Genomic DNA, 17,953 nt, shown 5'->3' on the forward strand with positions numbered 1-17,953 from the left:
ACTGTCAGAAAGACTTGGGTTCAAATCCTATCTCAGCTCTTTATTAGCTGTGACAATAGATAAGTTGCTTAATGTCTCTGAGCCTCACTTTCTTGATCTGTCAAAAGGGAAGAATAATGGCATATGTATCACAGGGTTGTTGAGAGGATCAAACGAGGTGAGGCACATCTGTAAACCTTAAAACACTATATAAAATGCCAGATATGGTTAGGGCTGTGATTATGTTGAACTGAATGGGAATTATGTACTTTATTTCATTCAGTAACCCGAAAGTACTTCAGATGGTTTCACAGGCATAACCACGCACTGAATAGTGTGATATTCTTTTAATAGGTAAAGAAATCAACATATGGGAATGGTAGGGAGTGATCCAAGCTTGCGAGGAAGTCAATAGCAGAGCCATGATCAGACCCTTGGTCTTCTAACTTCTAACCCAGCCCTGCACTTTAGTGAGCAGCACTGCTTTGGCCCAGCATTGCCTGTGGGGTGAGGAGACTGGGTTTAATGCCGGAGAATGCCCCTGACCCACTCCCTGGCTGTTTCAATGTTCTGAGTTGCATGCTGCCTAAAGAGGCACAGCTGGGATGTTGCCGAGAATGGAAATACAGTTATTCCTATGAGAGTCACCAGTGCCTTCAACAGGAGGGTTATGATCAGATGTCACAAACTCCTCTGTCAGCCACTGCTTTGGGTTGACTCCAGGGAAGAAACATTGAAGCAAAAGAAAATTCTCCCACCTCCACCTCTCAGGAGTTGCCAAAATCCTTTCAGAAAACAATTTATCGGAATGAGGAACTACAGTTGTCACTCTTTGCAGCCAAAGTAAATTACTTGGCCCTCTTCACAGAGTAAATCCAATATATGAATTTAGGGGCAATGCTGATTTTTATGTTTGGATTAGGTAATGCAGCTGTTCTGACAGTGTTTTCTGGGACTTCTGACTGAGGGTCCTCAAAAGAATTTTAGAGGGTCCGTGAGGTCAAAATTATTTTCTTAATGACACTATGACATTTTAATTTCTAATATTGCAAATATAAATTGATGTAACCCATGTGAACGAAAGCTCGTGGGGGTCTTCACTAATTTTTAAGCATAAAAAGAAGTCCAGAAATAAAAATGAAAAAGTTTGAGAACCATTGCTTATATGTGACAATGGCAGGTTTTATTATCATGCTGACCATAAAGTGACCACTGAAGTTAAGATCATCTTACTGCTGTGACTAAAATCAAAACCTAAGAATTTTGCTTAAAAAACAACAATAGAATCTAGATGTATTCAGCCTCTCAGAGTAGAGCTCAGCACCGCACAGTGCAATGGAAAGAACATTGGCTAGGCAATCAGAAGAATCAGAGGACTTTGGTTTGAAGTCTGACTCAGGCAACTTGTATCCATGTCACAACAGCACTGTGCCTCAGTTTCCACATCTGTAAAATAAGGGAGGTTGAACTAGATGATCTCAAATGTCCTTTCTATCTCTAAATCTATGATCCATGTATGTTATTCATAGACGCCCTTACCAGAACAAGAGGGCCCAACTACTGGAACAGTGGGAACTTTTGAGCTGATGAGTTCTAAAGATTTAGCATACCAGATGACGATTTATGATTGGGAGCTCTTCAACTGTGTACATGAGGTAAGGAATCCCAATACCAAATTGTGTATTTTTATTCATAGCTCTGGGCTATAGCTGCTGGAGTAACTCAACAATGAGTTTTAGTTTATGTTACATTGGGCGTGTGTGTGTGTATGTGTGCGTGTGTGTGTGTGTGTGTGTGTGTGTGTGTGTGTGTGTGTGTTTTCCCACCTGAACCTGACTCCCTGTGAGGAAACTGCTTTTACCTGCCAATGAGCACCAACTATGCAAATTGCAGTCCAAGAGAATTGTCTCTAAGTTCTATTACAATAAGGAAGCTAAATGACAGTTCTGTGAGCATCGAACATATTTAAGTCAGCTCTAACATCTTTGTTGCTAAAATCAGACAAAGGAGGAGTGAATGAAATCCCGACTTGAATACCTTTGTATGTATTGAATCACACTGATGTGTCTTTCTGAGTATATTAAGCCTTTAATACATAATCTATACTTATATGATTAACATAAATGTCACAGTGAGCCTCTATGAACTTGCAATAAAGTGGAATCCTTATCCACTAAAGGGAACTCACATTTTCTACCTGGCAAGATTGTCTTGAGAAAAAAGGGGGACCTACCTATTGCTTTTCTTTATGTAAATAAAAAGATAAGCAAATATGACAACTTTGGATTGTTCTTTTCTAGCTGGAGTTAATCTACCACACATTTGGAAGGCACAATTTCAAGAAGACCACTGCAAACTTGGATTTGTTCCTGAGGAGGTTTAATGAGATTCAGTTTTGGGTCGTCACCGAAATCTGCCTTTGTGCCCAACTCAGCAAGCGAGTTCAGCTCCTAAAGAAATTTATTAAGATAGCAGCCCAGTAAGTACCTTTGGCATATGCAAGAGAAATGCTCGAGCTGTGTGCCAAGCATAGAATCTGTCTGCTGCTTTCTTTAGTCTTTCTCCAAGACAAAAAAAAAACAAACTCCGAACTACCCACCCTGTCTTTACTCTGTGTCATGCACACAGTCCTGTCCAGAGGCTCAGAGAAGAACTTAATCTTACTTTCTTCAGAGAAATGCCATTCTCACCTTTTTCTAATGCTCAACATCCAGGCCTCATAAACTAGCAGCAGTTCCACACTTGTGCTGGCCCTAGGGAACTGGAGCTCACGATTTGTCTTTGCCTGCTCTTGAGGTACTCACTCTTTTGGCCAATCACCTAAAGAAAACACCGTTAAGCAGTGGGCAGGTATGTCCAAAGAGATGGAAATGAGTTAGCCAGCATGGCACATTGTGTCCAGGAGAGGGCAGTAGAGCACACGCCGAGAAATCAGTGAACTGAGACTGACATAGAATGAAATGCCCCAAAGCATAAAGGCAAGCAAACCAATACAAGAGAATCCTCTCCATAAAACTCAGGATAAAAATCAAGCATCTTATAAATATTCCATTTAGGAGCACTTCATGGGAAACAATTTATGTACTGGCGGGCCAGTTAGATTTCCCTCTCACATGAATTTAATCTTCTCTTGCTATTTAGATATGCTTGACAACCCCCTGTTTACTTCCATGTTTCCAGTATCACTACAACGCTAAAAATAAATTGCTAAACGTGGCCTGTGGCACTGAAAATCTTTTCCCTTCTAAATTCTAGGAGCACAAAGGTTGGGAAGAAAAACAACCTCCTCTAGGCTGCTTTCTGAAACTCAAAATTCGAGAGCCTGCTTAGTCTGGTTTCTAGAGAGCTAAACAAAAGAAAGCAAACTCTGAGCCGTGTTTTCCCTTTGCCAAATGTCTCAAATTATCCTGCCAAAACAGGAAGGTCAGCGAAAACTCCCACTGCGTGTAGCTCGCAGACCTGTTTTCTTGTCATTTTCCAGCTTCAGGTTCTTTCAGGGGGGATGTAATAAAAATGTTACTAAGGAAGTGAGGAAGAATGGTACAACCCCTTGGCCTAGGAGCAGAGAGCAGCCTTTTTTCCAGGTGAAAAAGGCAGCCAGGGTCTCTTATGTATTTGGTTCAAGTCTCCCAAGCATGGTGCTTATTGAAACCTGTGAACTGATATTGCTTCCAAATCTGAAAGAGCTCATTTTCCTCTTCCCACAGTGGTGAGTGTCAGTGGAGGAGAAAACACAAAAGCATTTCTACATGAAAATGGGCAAAGTCAGGAAAACATACAAAGGCTTTTTACTGCTACATTGGGCTCCTACCCATTTTGTTGTTTTTTGTAAGAAAGAAGATGGAGCCTGAAAGTGAGAATTCTTTAAAAAAAAATAGTAACATCAACATAAAACCTAAAGAAATGTAGCGATTGGCAGCAGGGGAGTCATGGGCTCGTTTTTCCATTTCTCCCCTCTCTGTATGAAGTATATATGATGGGGAATATGGGTTTCTATATTAACTCCCTTCACCTAATTAGTGCCATTCTGGGCTCAACATGGATAATGAATCCCCTCTGACTTCAATAAACTTGCTTCTCAAATATGAAACATACATGTTATAATAACACCTTTCATTTTGCTTGTTTTCCTGTGTTTTCCTCTTGCTTTTTAAAGTACTTTCACACATGTTATCTCCTTACCCCCCCCCCTTACACACACACACACAACCTATGAAGGGAGGATGTAACACTATCCTCACTGAGAAAGCTTAAATAGAGAGCTTATATGCCCGGCTCAGGACCCAAAGATACTTAGAGGGCTAGCTTCGGAGCTACTGATTCTTGGCCAAGTAGGAATTCTATTATGCTTCTGCCTCCCAAGATAAAACACATATGGACAGACGCAATGCCTGGCATGTAGTGAAAAAAATGTTTTTCACTCAATCCCCACTCTTCTCTCTTGGCTTTTTCCTTTCATCTCAGTTCTCTTTCCTGTCCCCCTCTTTCGTGGTGCTTAGGGCACAGAGCCGGAATATGGCGGACTTAGGGATAGGCGTTATCATCAGCCCTCTGTGTTCCCTTTATAGCAGGGCCAGCGGTGATGATCTCCCTGCTTGCTCTCCCAGCACACCCCTCAGGGGAGGGAGGTGCCAGCACAGGCAGATCCATGTTCTATGCATGCCTAAGTTCATACATGACTTCTAAGCTTCTTTCCAGTTCTAACTCTATGATCCGATGATTCTTTTTCTCTCTCCCCACCTCTTTCACCCAAAGTGTCTATTTGGTTAATTACCTCCTTTGGCCTAAAGCACTTACAGCCAATGCAGAGGTAAGCCCTTCACTCCTATCTCTCTCATAGGATCGGGTCCATTATTCTGTACTCTTATTTTTTTTTTCTGTTTCAGAACAGACAATTTAAGATTTACTAGAGGCTGATTGTTCAGTCTGATCCCTGGCAACACACCAAACAACTTAATTTAGCCTTTTATAAAAATGCTAATCCGTGTTGGGTTTAACTAAGATTTAGCCAACTTGGGTAGCTATTGATTTTTGGTAGAGGATTTGTCCCTACCACAAGGGTACTACCCTCCCTTCTCCTCCTGATAAGCTGATGTTCGAGAAGTTGAGAAGCGAAGTACACTTGAGTCAAGCCAAGTACCTGGGCTGCTCAGCGACATCCTGACTGAGGATTTTGTTCATATCTTCCATTTGTTTCCTCTCTTAGATATTCAGTCATCAAACTTAAATAGACCAGCAAATAGCAAAGCGATGGGCTCAAACATTAGCGGCTCGATCCGATGGAGCAAACTGGTGGGGGGAGGGGCAGGAATCAGTGATTTCACATCTATTTTCAGTAAAGTATGTATCATCTACTACTAAAAACGTCCTAGAAAATGAGTGCCTAGTACATAACTCATAACTCCAGCAAAACCTTTTGAGGGGACAGGTGCACTCCTTATTCGCTGTAGTGGGTGAGAACAGAAGGGAGGGCAATGGCTTCTCTCAGCAATTACGAGAATGAAGAACCACAAAGGGTTCCTCCTCTGCCTTCCAGATGGGGTACTAGTCAGCCATGTCCATCCATAGGTTAGAGATCCTATCCTCCCAAAGGGCATCTTATACCCTCTTCAGGTTTGTCGGAGTTTTCAAACGGAAGCAAAGCTTTGAAAACGTGTTGCAATTCCAATTTACCAGGGGACTTAATTTTTAACCCTCTAACAAAACTAATTCATTCTTAGAGTCAAGTTATCATTAAATGGTATACAAAAATGCTACTGAAAAAGGGAGCAAAGGCGAAAAATGCTAAAGTTCATCCGTCTGAAAGTATAGATAGAAGCCAGGTAACAACAATGTAGCCACTCAACTGGAACTTATCCGGCACATTAGACATGGTCTTTCCCGTTCATTTAAGGAAAGCCCCCAAATATTAATGACTGCCTTAGGCAGAGCTCTGATCTTATGTGTCCCCCAGAGGTGCATTTTACTCAAACATAAACTTTTTGTGTTTTAGCTGTAAGGAGTACAAAAATCTGAATTCCTTCTTTGCCATCGTCATGGGACTCAGTAATGTTGCTGTGAGCCGCCTGGCACTAACGTGGGAGGTAAGCCTTGGCTGAAATCTAATTGTCATATTTGCCTGAAGCATGGTCTAGACCAGGATTCTTAACCTTTTTTATGTTATGGACCTCTTTGGCATTCAGGTGAAGCCTTGGGATAGACTACATTTCAAAAAAATGTTTTGAATAATTGAAGGAAATGCTAAATTTCATTTAGATGTTACCGAAAAAAAAATGTGTGTGTATATTATATATGTGTGTGTGTATTTTTATTTATATATAATACACACACACACACTCACGCGCATGCACACACACACACACACACATATATTGTTCAGTCATTTTGGTTGTATCCAACTCTTCGTGACCCCATTTGGGGGTTTTCTTGGTAAAGATACTGGAGTGGTTTTGCCATTTCCTTCTCTGGCTCATTTTACATATGAGGAAACTAAGGCGAACAGGGTTAAGTGACTTGCCCAGGGTCACACAGCTAGAAAGTGTCTGGGGCCAAATTTGAACTCAGGTCTTCCTGACTCTGAGCCAGGTGCTCTATGCACCGCACCACCTAGCTGCCATATGTGTGTGTACATATATATGTATGTGTATATATATATATATATGTGTGTGTGTGTGTGTGTGTGTGTGTACATTCAAGTTCACAAACCTCCTGAAATCTTTCTATAGACCCTTTGGGAGTTTGTGGATCCCTGGTTAGGATCCCTGGTATATACATAGTAAGGTTTTGTGAGAGTGGCATAACAGGTAAGAGCCTGGGCCTTTTTATGCTAGTTTCCCAGCTATCTGAATATGATTAAGAATTGTCTTCTCTCTAGGCCTCAGTCTTACTATCTATAGAATGGAAGTAATAATAGTCTCCCAATAGGATATGGTAAAAAGCTGTCAGATGTTCACAGGAATGATGCGAGGCAAGTTTCTGCTAACCACTTAAACGGGAGACCAAGGCAGACATTCCACTATTGAGGGAGTAAGCTGTGAGGAAAACTGTCTGGGACCCACTGTGAACTGTGTCTCTTAGCTATGTGGCAGATCTGTCCTGTTTGGATAAAGAACAAATGGCCAAAAGTCAATATTCGATTTGACGAGCATTTATGAAGTGAGCAGTTTTGCTGGTTTGACTATTGGTGGTCCTAGAAGGTGCCTGCATTTCACATTGGTCCAAACTTTCACAAAGCAATATATGTTCATCGTATACCATACATTTACATAATTAAAGAAATACTCTTCTTACAGGCAACAATGCTGAAATAAATTTCCACCCAAAGTAGAAATATTCAAAATTAATGAATAGATAAATAGAGAGATAGAGATAGATGATAGATGGATAGAAAGATGATTGATAGGTAGGTAGATAGATGTTGGAGATAGACATTGAGAGAGAGACAGACAGACATACAGACAGAGTGCTTACTATGTGCCAAGTACTGAGTTAAGTCCTCTGGATACAAAGTCAAGCAAACAAGCTAGAACCCAAATGGCAAAAGAAGAAGGTGGGGAAGGGAAACAGGGAACAGAAGGGGCAATTGAAGGTAAACCTGAAAGCTGCCCATTTTGAAGGCTGTCCTGAAAAATCCTTTTATGCCCCTTAAACTACCATCCCCTAACTCTCCTAAATGCTTTAATTGCCGTCAGAGCGTGCTGTCCCAATTCCTTCTCTCTTAAGTTTCTCTGTACATGCCAGGCAGGTGTGGCACACAGCAGCTCATCTTCTGAATATAGGAGTGAGAGAATTGGTGAGGCCTGCGTGTAATGAAGCTGTATCAGCTTCCATCTGGCAAAGGAACTGAGTTAATGCTTCAAGTAAATAAAGCAATCAAGTCATCTGGCAGTTTCCCCTGTCTTGCATCAGAAGGCTTATGGGGGTCATTAAAGACACTTGTACGGGCGTGTTTGGGTTGGAGCAGGCCCAGGAGACCCTTTTGGGTAGGCAGCCATGGCCCTGTATTTAGTGATTCCTGCCCCTTCACTGACCTGGCACCACTTTTTTCTCAGTGGTTCCATACCACTCTGGAGCAGGCCTTTTGAATCCAAGGAAGCTAAGGGAACCTGCAGCAAGGCTAGAATGGAATGATAAGAAGCAGGTATCTCAGAGAAGTCATCCTGAGTACACCTAAAACAGGTTTTGTGCCATAGAACCCTTTGACAGTCTGGTGAATCCTATGGACCCTTTCTCCAAATAATGTTTTGAAATGCATTAAATAAAATATGTAGGATTACAAAGGAGACCAATTACATTGAAATACAGTTATCAAAGTTTAAAAACAAATTCATAGACCTCAGGTTAAGAACGCCTGGCCTAGAGCTTGTCAAGGGCCATGCTAGCTGTGGATAGGGGACTTTCTGCAACATCCCAGATGTTGGCACTATAGTATATAGGATAGAGGAGCCACTGTCCTCAGCCTCCCCCATCCACCTGGAAGAAATTGCAAATGTCAGGAGGCTTAATGAGCAGCCTGGGCAGAACCAAGCACAATAGGATTCAGTTAAGTCTTTCTTTTTTTTTTTTGCTGCTTTATTTTTTTTTAATTTTTATTTTTAGTTTGCAACACATGGTTCTACATAATTTTGAGTTCCAGATTTTCTCCTCTCCTTCCCCCCTCCCTCCCCAAGACGGCATGGAATCTCATATAACTACCATGTATAACTTCACATTGAATTAATTTATACACTAGTCAAGTTGTGGAGAAGAATTATGACCAATGGAATGAATCATGAGAAAGAAGAAACAGAACCAAAAAAAAACCCCAAAAACAAAAACAAAAGGGAACAAAAAAGGGGGAAAAAAGGCAAGCATGAAGTGTGCCTCAATCTGCATTCAAACTTCATAGTTCTTTCTCTGGATGTAGATAGCATTCTCCATCGTGAGTCCTTGTACCTTGTGTTGCTGAGAAGAGCGAAGTCTGTCAGGGTTGGTCCTCATGGAATCCATATATCTGTGGTTGTGTATAATGTTCTCCTGGCTCTGCTCCACTCACTCAGCATTATGTCGTGTAGGTTTTTCCAGGTTGTTATGAAGTCCGTATCATCCCCATTTCTTATGGCACAATAGTATTCCATTACCTTCATATACCACAGCTTGTTCAGCCATTCCCCAATTGATGGGCATCCCTTTGATTTCCAATTCTTGGCTACCACAAAAAGAACCGCTATAAATATCCTTGTACATATGGGTCCTTTTCCCCCTTGTGTGATTTCTTTGGGATACAACCTTAGAAGTGGTATTGCTGGGTCAAAGGGTATGAACATTTTTATGGCCCTTTGGGGATAGTTCCAAATTACTCTCCAAAATGGCTGGATCATCTCACAACTCCACCAGCAATGTAACAATGTTCCAATTTTCCCACATCCTCTCCAGCATTTATCATTTTCCTGTTTTGTTATTTTAGCCAATCCGACAGGAGAGGTGTGGTATCTAAGAGTTGTTTTGATTTGCATTTCTCTAATCAGTAGTGATTTAGAGCATTTTTTCATATGCCTATAGATAGCTTTAATTTCTTCCTCTGAAAACTGCCTGTTCATATCCTTTGACCATTTCTCAATTGGGGAATGGCTTGTATTCCTATATATTTGGCTCAGTTCCCTGTATAGTTTAGAAATGAGGCCTTTATCAGTGACACTAGTTGTAAAGATTTTCTCCCAATTTTCTGCTTCCCTCCTAATTTTTGTTGCATTGGCTTTTTTTTGTATAAAAACATTTCATTTTAACATAATCAAAATTATCCATTTTGCGTTTTGTAATGCTCTCTATCTCTTGTTGGGTCATGAATTCTTTTCTTTTCCATAAATCTGATAAATAAACTATTCCTTGCTCTCCCAAATCACTTATAGTATCAGCCTTTACTCCTAAATCATGAACCCATTTTGACTTTATTTTGGCATATGGTGAAATATATAGGTCTGTGCCCAGTTTCTGACCTACCATTTTCCAATTTTCTCAACAGTTTTTGTGAAATAGTGAATTCTTAGCCCAGAAGCTGGCCTCTTTGGGTTTATCAAAGAGTAGATTGCTATAGTTGTTGACTTCTCCATCTTGTATTCCTATCCTATTCCACTGATCCACACCTCTGTTTCTTAGCCAGTACCAGGTAGTTTTGATGACCGCTGCTCTCTTAAGTCTTTCTACTCCAGTGGGAGAAAGAAAAGACTACACCATTTAAGCCAAAAGAGATTCTTGTCTCATCCTTAGTAAAACTCCTTCTTAAGGTAACATCTTTACTTCATTTCTCTTAGAAATGCTTCAACTCATATAGATTCTTGAGTTTAATCAAATAGACCTATGGTCCTATTGTGGGCCTATACTCACCTGGAATTATGAGGTATGGTCTCTGTCTCATGAAATTTACAATACTATAGGGACATATGACATGTACATACGAAACTATTAGAGAACGAGACAAGATACAACGAAAATACAAAGCCATGTGGTTCAGACAATATATACAAATTAAAGACAGGTCTATTCCTCAGCTTACCTACAGGCATTTATCTACATTTCTGACATACAAATATCTAACTGTGAATAGCTCCTTACTGGCTAAAATACAGTTCACTAAGCATTCGTTCATGCCTACTGTGTGTAAGGCACTGAGTTAGAAGCTGAGGATACAAAGACAGAGCAAAAGAGTACCCTTCCTCAAGGAACTTATATTTTACTGGGAAGAATATAACTGATAAACAGATAATTATATATGCTTTATTTGGAAGAGTGTGGAGAAAATATGAACAACTAAGGGGATAAGGGAAGGCTTCCCATTGGACTGAGTGGGGGAGTACGTGTGATGATTAATTCCACTAAGTTTTCAGCTCTTTTTAATTAGGATTGCCCCATCTCTCTTACTCTCATTCCCCCTCACCTCCAACAACCCACCTCCCCATCCCCAGTCCCTTGATTCTCAGTTTTTCAATAATCCAGGTCCAGGATAAGGTGTTCAGTGGCTAGACTGTTTGTGGCAGGGGGGAGGTGAGGGATGAGATGGGGACTGAATCTTAGTATCTGTTCCCACTTTCCCCTTCCCACTGCCACTTCCTTCCTTCCTGCTCTAGGAATGGTTTCATAAACAGCTTGGAAATCTCTATCCTGTTTCTTATTTCTGGGCCCCACTTCTGAAAAAAAAATTCTTGGAATACTAGTTGAACCTGTTGAACTTGAATGTTGATGGGCCTGTGCTACATTAGTCTCCCTTTATAGGAATTTGACTCACAGAATCCTAGGACCCTGGAGCTAGAGAATGCTTCAGAGGCTCTCTAGTCCAATCCCCTCAATGCCTGATACAGACCCAGAGAGGAGAGGTAGAATTTGAATCTAGACCTTCTTACTCCAAAGCCAGTGCTTTTTTCCCCTTGTATCTCCACCTCCCTCTTTGGAGTCAGCTAAATTCCACAAACATTTCTTAAGCATCTACTTTGTACAAAGCACAGTGTTAGATGCTGGGTTTGCAAAAATAAGAATGAAACAATCCTTGGTCTTAAGGAACTTATAGTCTTCTGAGAATGGAGAAGACACAAGGAGTCCTTTACCACCACCACCACCCCATTATGTTTTCCAATAAAAGCAGAAGGCATGGTCTTTTCTGTGATAAACTTTATGCTGTTTGTTTAGCAGTGAAAAGAGAAATTCTGGGAAACCTCAAAAGCACTGTATGTTTGCTGCTTGGCCAGGGTTAAAGGAGGAGTAGTGACATTGTGTTTATTCTATAGCAAATCAGAAGAGGAAAGAAAACCTGGTTGGAAATAATAGGGAAAGAGAAATTCAGCTTAACTTCTGGGAGTTGAAGGGAGTAAGGGAGGGTGATTGTCTTCATTTTTTCCTGAATTTAGCTTCTTTGGACATAGCTATTTGCCTGTTTTCTCCCCCATCAGACTGTGAGCTTCTTGAGGGCAGGGACTATCTTTTCCTTTCTTTGTATCCGCAGTGCTTTGCATGGTGCCTGGCACACAACAGGCACTTAATAAACATTTATTGACTGACTGTGTGACTGGGAAGCTGGCCTGGGGCAGAAGACTGTCTTTGGAGGGTTATACACAAGCAGGGATCCCCCACACAATGCCCCCTCCTCTTCTATCCCTGCCCCATCCCTCATCCTTGCCTTGCTGGTAGTATCCCTGCTCCAGATCACAGAAGCCATCACAGAGGGCCTGAAGCTGGGGAGGTTATTCCTCCTTTCCATGTCCTAGAAAAGAGGGAGGAGGAGGAGCCACAGAAGGAGAAGGGATAGGAACAGATTCTCACTCTCAGAGCTGCAGTAAGAGAAAGATGTTGGCATCCCAAGTTGCAGTCCAGAATATTAGATGATATGCTATTTTAGCACTTGAGTGCTTCAGTAAATCTGTGAGTTCATTGATTTAGTATTCAGCGAATATCTTAATTAATCTGTGCCTTTTTCATGCTTTGTAGTTCTTACCCATGTTCTACCATAGATCTTCCAAATTTGTGTTTGTCCTTCATTCTGGAAGAGGACCATGATATCACTGATTTGAGTGAGGGAGGGCTGTGCAAGGTCACCAGCGTCACTTTCTCCTCCAGAGCCATCTGGGCCCAGTGGCCTGATATTCACTAGGATGACTGAAGATGGCCCAGGTTGCATTGGGAGACACTGGCCCTTTCAGGCTAAGGTCTTTCCAGGTTCTCACTTTGAGTGAGGTAATGCCCATTTGGTGAATAGGGGAGAAGAAAGAGAAGATCCTCCAAAGAGCATCCCTTCAATGTGCTACAGTAGACATGTAGGGTTTTTTGTTTCTTTGTTTCTCAACATTTCATAGTTGCCAGTAAACCACTCAGGCTATCAGTGATTATTCATTCCGCCTATATGCCTGACCCACTTCCTTTTCTAACTGTAATTTCCTAAATGATATCCCTTTTGCCACTTTTTGTATGAAAGTCACCATAGGAAACATGCTTCAGCACACTTGAATATACTGTATTTTTTTTATTGTCTTCTGGGGATGCTATTCTTAGGAAAGTGTCACATCTGTACCATCCTATATCATGGTGCTGTTGTGAGGATCACATAAAATCATGGGCTTAAAGTATTTTATAAACCACAAACTGCCATATTGGTTAAATACGCTTTTGTAGGTTGATCTGGAAGCCTAACTATCATGTCTTGTTGATTCTGTGGGAAAATGAAGCACAAATTCCAAATAATTCATTTACAAATAAACATTAGGAGTTAACTATAAATTTCTTGTTAGTCATTTTTTAGTCATGCCTGAATATTCTCGACCCCATTTGGGTTTTTTTTGACAAAAATACTGGAGTGGTTTGCCATTTCCTTCTCCAACTCATTTTACAGATGAGGAAACTGAGGCAAACAGTTAAGTGACTTGTCCAGGTTCACACAGCCAGCAAGTGTCTGAGGCCAGATTTGAACTCAGGAAGAAGAGTCTTCCTGACTTCAGGCCCAGCCTTCTGTCCATTGTACCATCTAACTATTCGTAAGTTGGGGACTGCCTATATAGATAAGACAGAGATCAGTGTGAGCTAGTCTACTTGGGGTCTTTTATAGTAGGGGTCTTAAACTTGACTCAAAGTGGGTCATAAAAGGTAGGTAGGATTGGGCTAGAATGAGGGTGGAAATTCTATTTTTACAGGCAGGTGGTAGCAATATAGGAGTAAACTAATTTTACAGATGACAGAACTGAGCCTCACGGAAATGACAGCACCATCAACTTTTGATTCTCTGTGCTAATGGAGAGGAGGGGTAAATATAATAGAAAATGATGAATCATCTTTTATATTTGGTCATGGAATGTAACATGAGACATACACTAGATTAGAGAGACACATTCAGCCTCATCCAAATTAGACTCAGTGCCCCCACTTGACTTAGCTCTATGGCTTATGAACCAACTGGGTGATGAGGAAAAAGTCTAGTAATCAATTAATTCATTTATGAATAATTTAACACTTACTAGATTACTTAAAAACCCTCCTGTGACATGGGAATTCAGGTTGAGAACTTTTATCCCCGAATGCCCTAGACCAGAATTCAAACCACAACTCTTTATCATATTCTTTTGAAATAATAAAATCAAAACCTATCTTCAAAATGAGGATTTAGGGGAAAGGACCATACCACCTAAAGTACACTTAGCTTCTTTTAAAAACAGATTGATAAGAATTTGCAATTAGTTCATATTTGGAATGAGAGGAGAAAAATCTATTTATGCATAATGTAAAAATTAATGAAATTCAGGACGTATTTATCAAAGGTGAAATTTACAAAGGAAAGAAGGAAATTGGAAACCTCTGACATCCAGGACATTGCCAATCCTGTTAATGTTGCGTGATAGAAAAGACAAATCATAAAGCCCATCACGCTCTGCTTTGTGATGAGACCACCACTCTTAATTTGGAGACCTTCAGAAGGGGGAAAAGCATTTGCTCAGTTTTACTGAAAACCTGGTACTTATAGAATGGTGGACAACAGATTGAACCATGAATAACAATCCTGGCCTTTGTGTTATAGAATTGTGGTTTGGATTCACAGGTCAAAATGAGAAAGAAAATTAAGAGATCAGTAGGACAACATTAACTTTTGTATTGTGTGCAGCCAAATAAATCAGGCAATTTGAATCTACTCCATTTTGAGAAACATACAACATAATCTAGGGGAGGCAAAGTGATATAGTAGCAGAAATCCTCCAAACAGGACACGAGGTCAAAGTCTGCTTCTGCCACGAAACATGTATGTGCCTTTAGGCAAATCACAACCTTCTTGGGTTTTAGTTTTCTTCTCTGTAAAATTATAGAGTTTGATTAGATCAGTTCCATGCTCTGTGAGAGGAGTTCTTTAATATTTTGGGGGGTGTGGACATGATATCGTTTGGCATTTTGATCTCAGAATAATCTTTCTAAATGCATAAAAAGTACTTAGAATTATGAAGAAAATCTCTCCTCACCCCCAAAATCTATCCATGGACCCTTTCCATGAATCCCAGATAACGAACCCCTGTTCTGTGATGTAAATTCCTACTTGTGGAAATCAGAGAGTTAAAAAAACTTACCAGTCTAGTTGTGAGCCCAGAAAGCTATCATCTTTAAGAATCATCCTGTATGGATAACAGTGTTAAATACCGTAAGACCCAAGCATTCATAAGTTACTTTTGGTTCACCTAAGTTAAAAGACTTTTGGAAGGATGGTTTTTGTTATTGTAAAGTACTTTGAAATGGAAAAACCTATTACAGCCTTTGCCTGGTTGTTTGATTAAGAGCCGGGGTAGGCAGGGAACATTTCATACAGAAATGATAGGGTATCTATATAGACTGAGTGTGACAAAGAGTGTTGGTATTTTGATTTTGTCAACAGAAACTTCCAAGCAAGTTCAAGAAGATCTATGCTGAGTTTGAAAGCCTAATGGTAAGTGGCAGTGGCCCCTTTATTCTGTTCACTGTCTGTATTAATCCATTTGCTGATGAACTAATTTGAAGTCCTCATTTCGGAATATTTTATCTGTCCTTGTCTGACTTTAAGAAGTTTATGATCCCATTTTAGTGCTGCTAAAACAAGCATGTATGACTAATGAATTACACTCTTAGGAACCAACTTAAAGAGGACTTATGCCCCACATAAGGTCGATTTGTGTAATTAAGAAAAGCAGTGTGATATGCTTTTTTCTCATATCAGACGTTGGATGGTTATGTGCTCTGAGTTTCATTTTTCTTGCCTCACTCAAAATCACTTTTCCCCATGAGCTGGAATATGTTTGCAGTTGAAAAATAATTGAGTAGGATTTGGCAAGAATGTTTGGGTGGTGCCAGGAGAGGTGCATGTTTGGACTGGTAGTGCAAGACAGGCAGAGGCGAATCAAGGAACGTGTGGATAACCCTGGAATAGGGGTAAGATCCTGTCGGTAACAGAGGGCCACATAATCTGGACTTTATTGTAAATTTAATATTTGAATTCAAGCAGACAGCTCCCTGATAAGCAAATAATCTTGGCCCATCATCATGAATATCAAGAAAGAAGAGAAATGGAAAGACTTTATATATGAAATGTTTTGTTTTAATACATGAATTATATTTAACTAAAGCTATTGTGATTTTGCATTCACCACCAATCTAAAAACACAGAAGATTAGACTTATCTGAAAATTGTCTCTTTTACCAATATTCAATATGGTGTATTTGCTGTTGTTTTTGTTTGTTCCCTCTTAAGGATCCATCCAGGAACCATAGGGCTTACAGGCTTACTGTTGCAAAGCTGGATCCGCCTCTCATTCCCTTCATGCCCTTACTCATTAAAGGTAATCCAAATGAGCAGGTAATAAATATTTGAGGAGTCAAGAGACGATAAAATAGAGCTCTTTGGAAAAGGGGGAAGAAGGTAGCATCATCCTTCCACCTGCTTTGGGATTTTTTGTTTGTTTGTTTTTCGAGGGCTAAGAGGGTTAGGAGAAGCAGTGATCTAGGATTTTGAAAGTCTCCCTGGCTGAACTAAGCACTAGTTTAGCAATTTTACTAATCTCAAGTAAAGAGATTTTAAAAGTTAAACACCTGACATAAAAGGAACCATTGTTAGCCTTGTACAATTACATTATGCAAATCAGTTGGTGTAATCTAGTGCGGTGCCATTGTGCTTTCTTTCTATGACAAATTTCAATTGGTTATTAGCTTGTGGCTTTTTATTTCCATACAGATATGACATTTACTCATGAGGGGAACAAGACGTTCATTGACAATCTAGTAAACTTTGAAAAAATGGTACGTACTCTATATAACCTCACCTCAAATGTTGGGAGGGAGTATTTCTCTCCACTTACCCCCCCCCCCAAAAAAAAAAACCTCAACAAATTTACATTCATTCGAATAAAAGAGGTAATTTCCTCATATGCTGTTATGTAGAAACTCAAGGAAGTTATACATAAAGGATTTTGCGAGCTTTGGCGCAGAGTGACTCCCATTTTATTCTGTCAGTTCTTTTTTGTGGAGCTGAATTGTATTTGTGTGGTTGCTCACAGTGGCCTGGCTTTTATGCTCCTGGTTTCTCCTGGGGCTGCCTGTTGCTATAATGTAGAAACGCGACAGACTGACTTCCATGTTGTTGTTTTCGTCACAAGGTTTGTGGAGCTAGCCTGCCCCAGGATGCCAGAGAAATGTTTATCTGCCTAACCTGACTTTGCTGCACAAAAGTAGGCAAAAGTCAAATTCTACAAATAAATTTCCACTGGATTGTTATACTTCATGGGCACAGTTTGTACAATTTTCCTTAGGCATGGAGAGAAAAATTTTAAAAACCTTCAAGATAGAGGGTCTGTCTGTTTCTAAAATAGCAGGCTTCAAGTTTGCACCTTTCTAGGAGTTGGCAAAAAGGGTGTCTGAAAGCTAATTTTCTTCTGTTGTATAAAGCAAGAATGAGGCAAGAGGTGGGTGGTGACCCCACAGTTTAAGAACTGCTGACCAGGCAGCAAGTGGGAAAAGTTTAAAAGGCCCTGGGTAGAGAGCACTGGATAGAGAGCCACCTTGAAAGCAGGAAAACCTAGGCTGAAGTCCTGTCTTTGACACATACTGGCTGAGTGATAATAAGCTGAGTTATTTAACCTCTCAGTGCCCCAACCTACTAGCTAAGATTGTAATTTGCAACTCTAGACTTGAAGCTATGGAAGAGTTGCCATTAGGCATCCATCAGTAGAGGGAATTCCTACACCAATGTGGGTGAGTCTAGGTTCCCAAAAAGGAAAAATAAAGACGTAAGAACAAGACTTCTAATCTTGTAGGTTGGATGTGAGTATTGGTATATGTTCTACTAAATTTTTTATGGATTATGTAATATAAATAAAAGGCCATGACACCTTTATCGTTTTCCAAGCTCATATAAATATGATAATGTTCATTGCAGCAAACTGGAAAGTTTGATATATGGTATATGATATATGGTACCATATGACTCTACATAAGTTAAGAATTCTTTATGCAT

The 17,953-nt window shown here is 40.2% G+C and overlaps 1 protein-coding gene across 4 annotated transcripts in view; it reads left to right on the forward strand.

Moving 5' to 3' along the window:
• Positions 1 to 17,953, forward strand: part of RAPGEF4 (Rap guanine nucleotide exchange factor 4) — a 257,949-nt gene that overhangs the window by 220,671 nt on the left and 19,325 nt on the right. For all 4 annotated transcript variants that reach the window (XM_036744587.1, XM_036744589.1, XM_036744588.1 and 1 more), the window contains 6 exons: positions 1,509 to 1,634; positions 2,280 to 2,458; positions 5,972 to 6,062; positions 15,347 to 15,397; positions 16,196 to 16,283; positions 16,676 to 16,740. In XM_036744587.1, the coding sequence (XP_036600482.1) occupies positions 1,509 to 1,634; positions 2,280 to 2,458; positions 5,972 to 6,062; positions 15,347 to 15,397; positions 16,196 to 16,283; positions 16,676 to 16,740 (600 nt within the window). The remainder of the gene's footprint in view (positions 1 to 1,508; positions 1,635 to 2,279; positions 2,459 to 5,971; positions 6,063 to 15,346; positions 15,398 to 16,195; positions 16,284 to 16,675; positions 16,741 to 17,953) is intronic.

Source organism: Trichosurus vulpecula, chromosome 2 (assembly GCF_011100635.1).
Source record: "Trichosurus vulpecula isolate mTriVul1 chromosome 2, mTriVul1.pri, whole genome shotgun sequence".
NCBI classification, from domain to species: Eukaryota; Metazoa; Chordata; class Mammalia; order Diprotodontia; family Phalangeridae; genus Trichosurus; species Trichosurus vulpecula.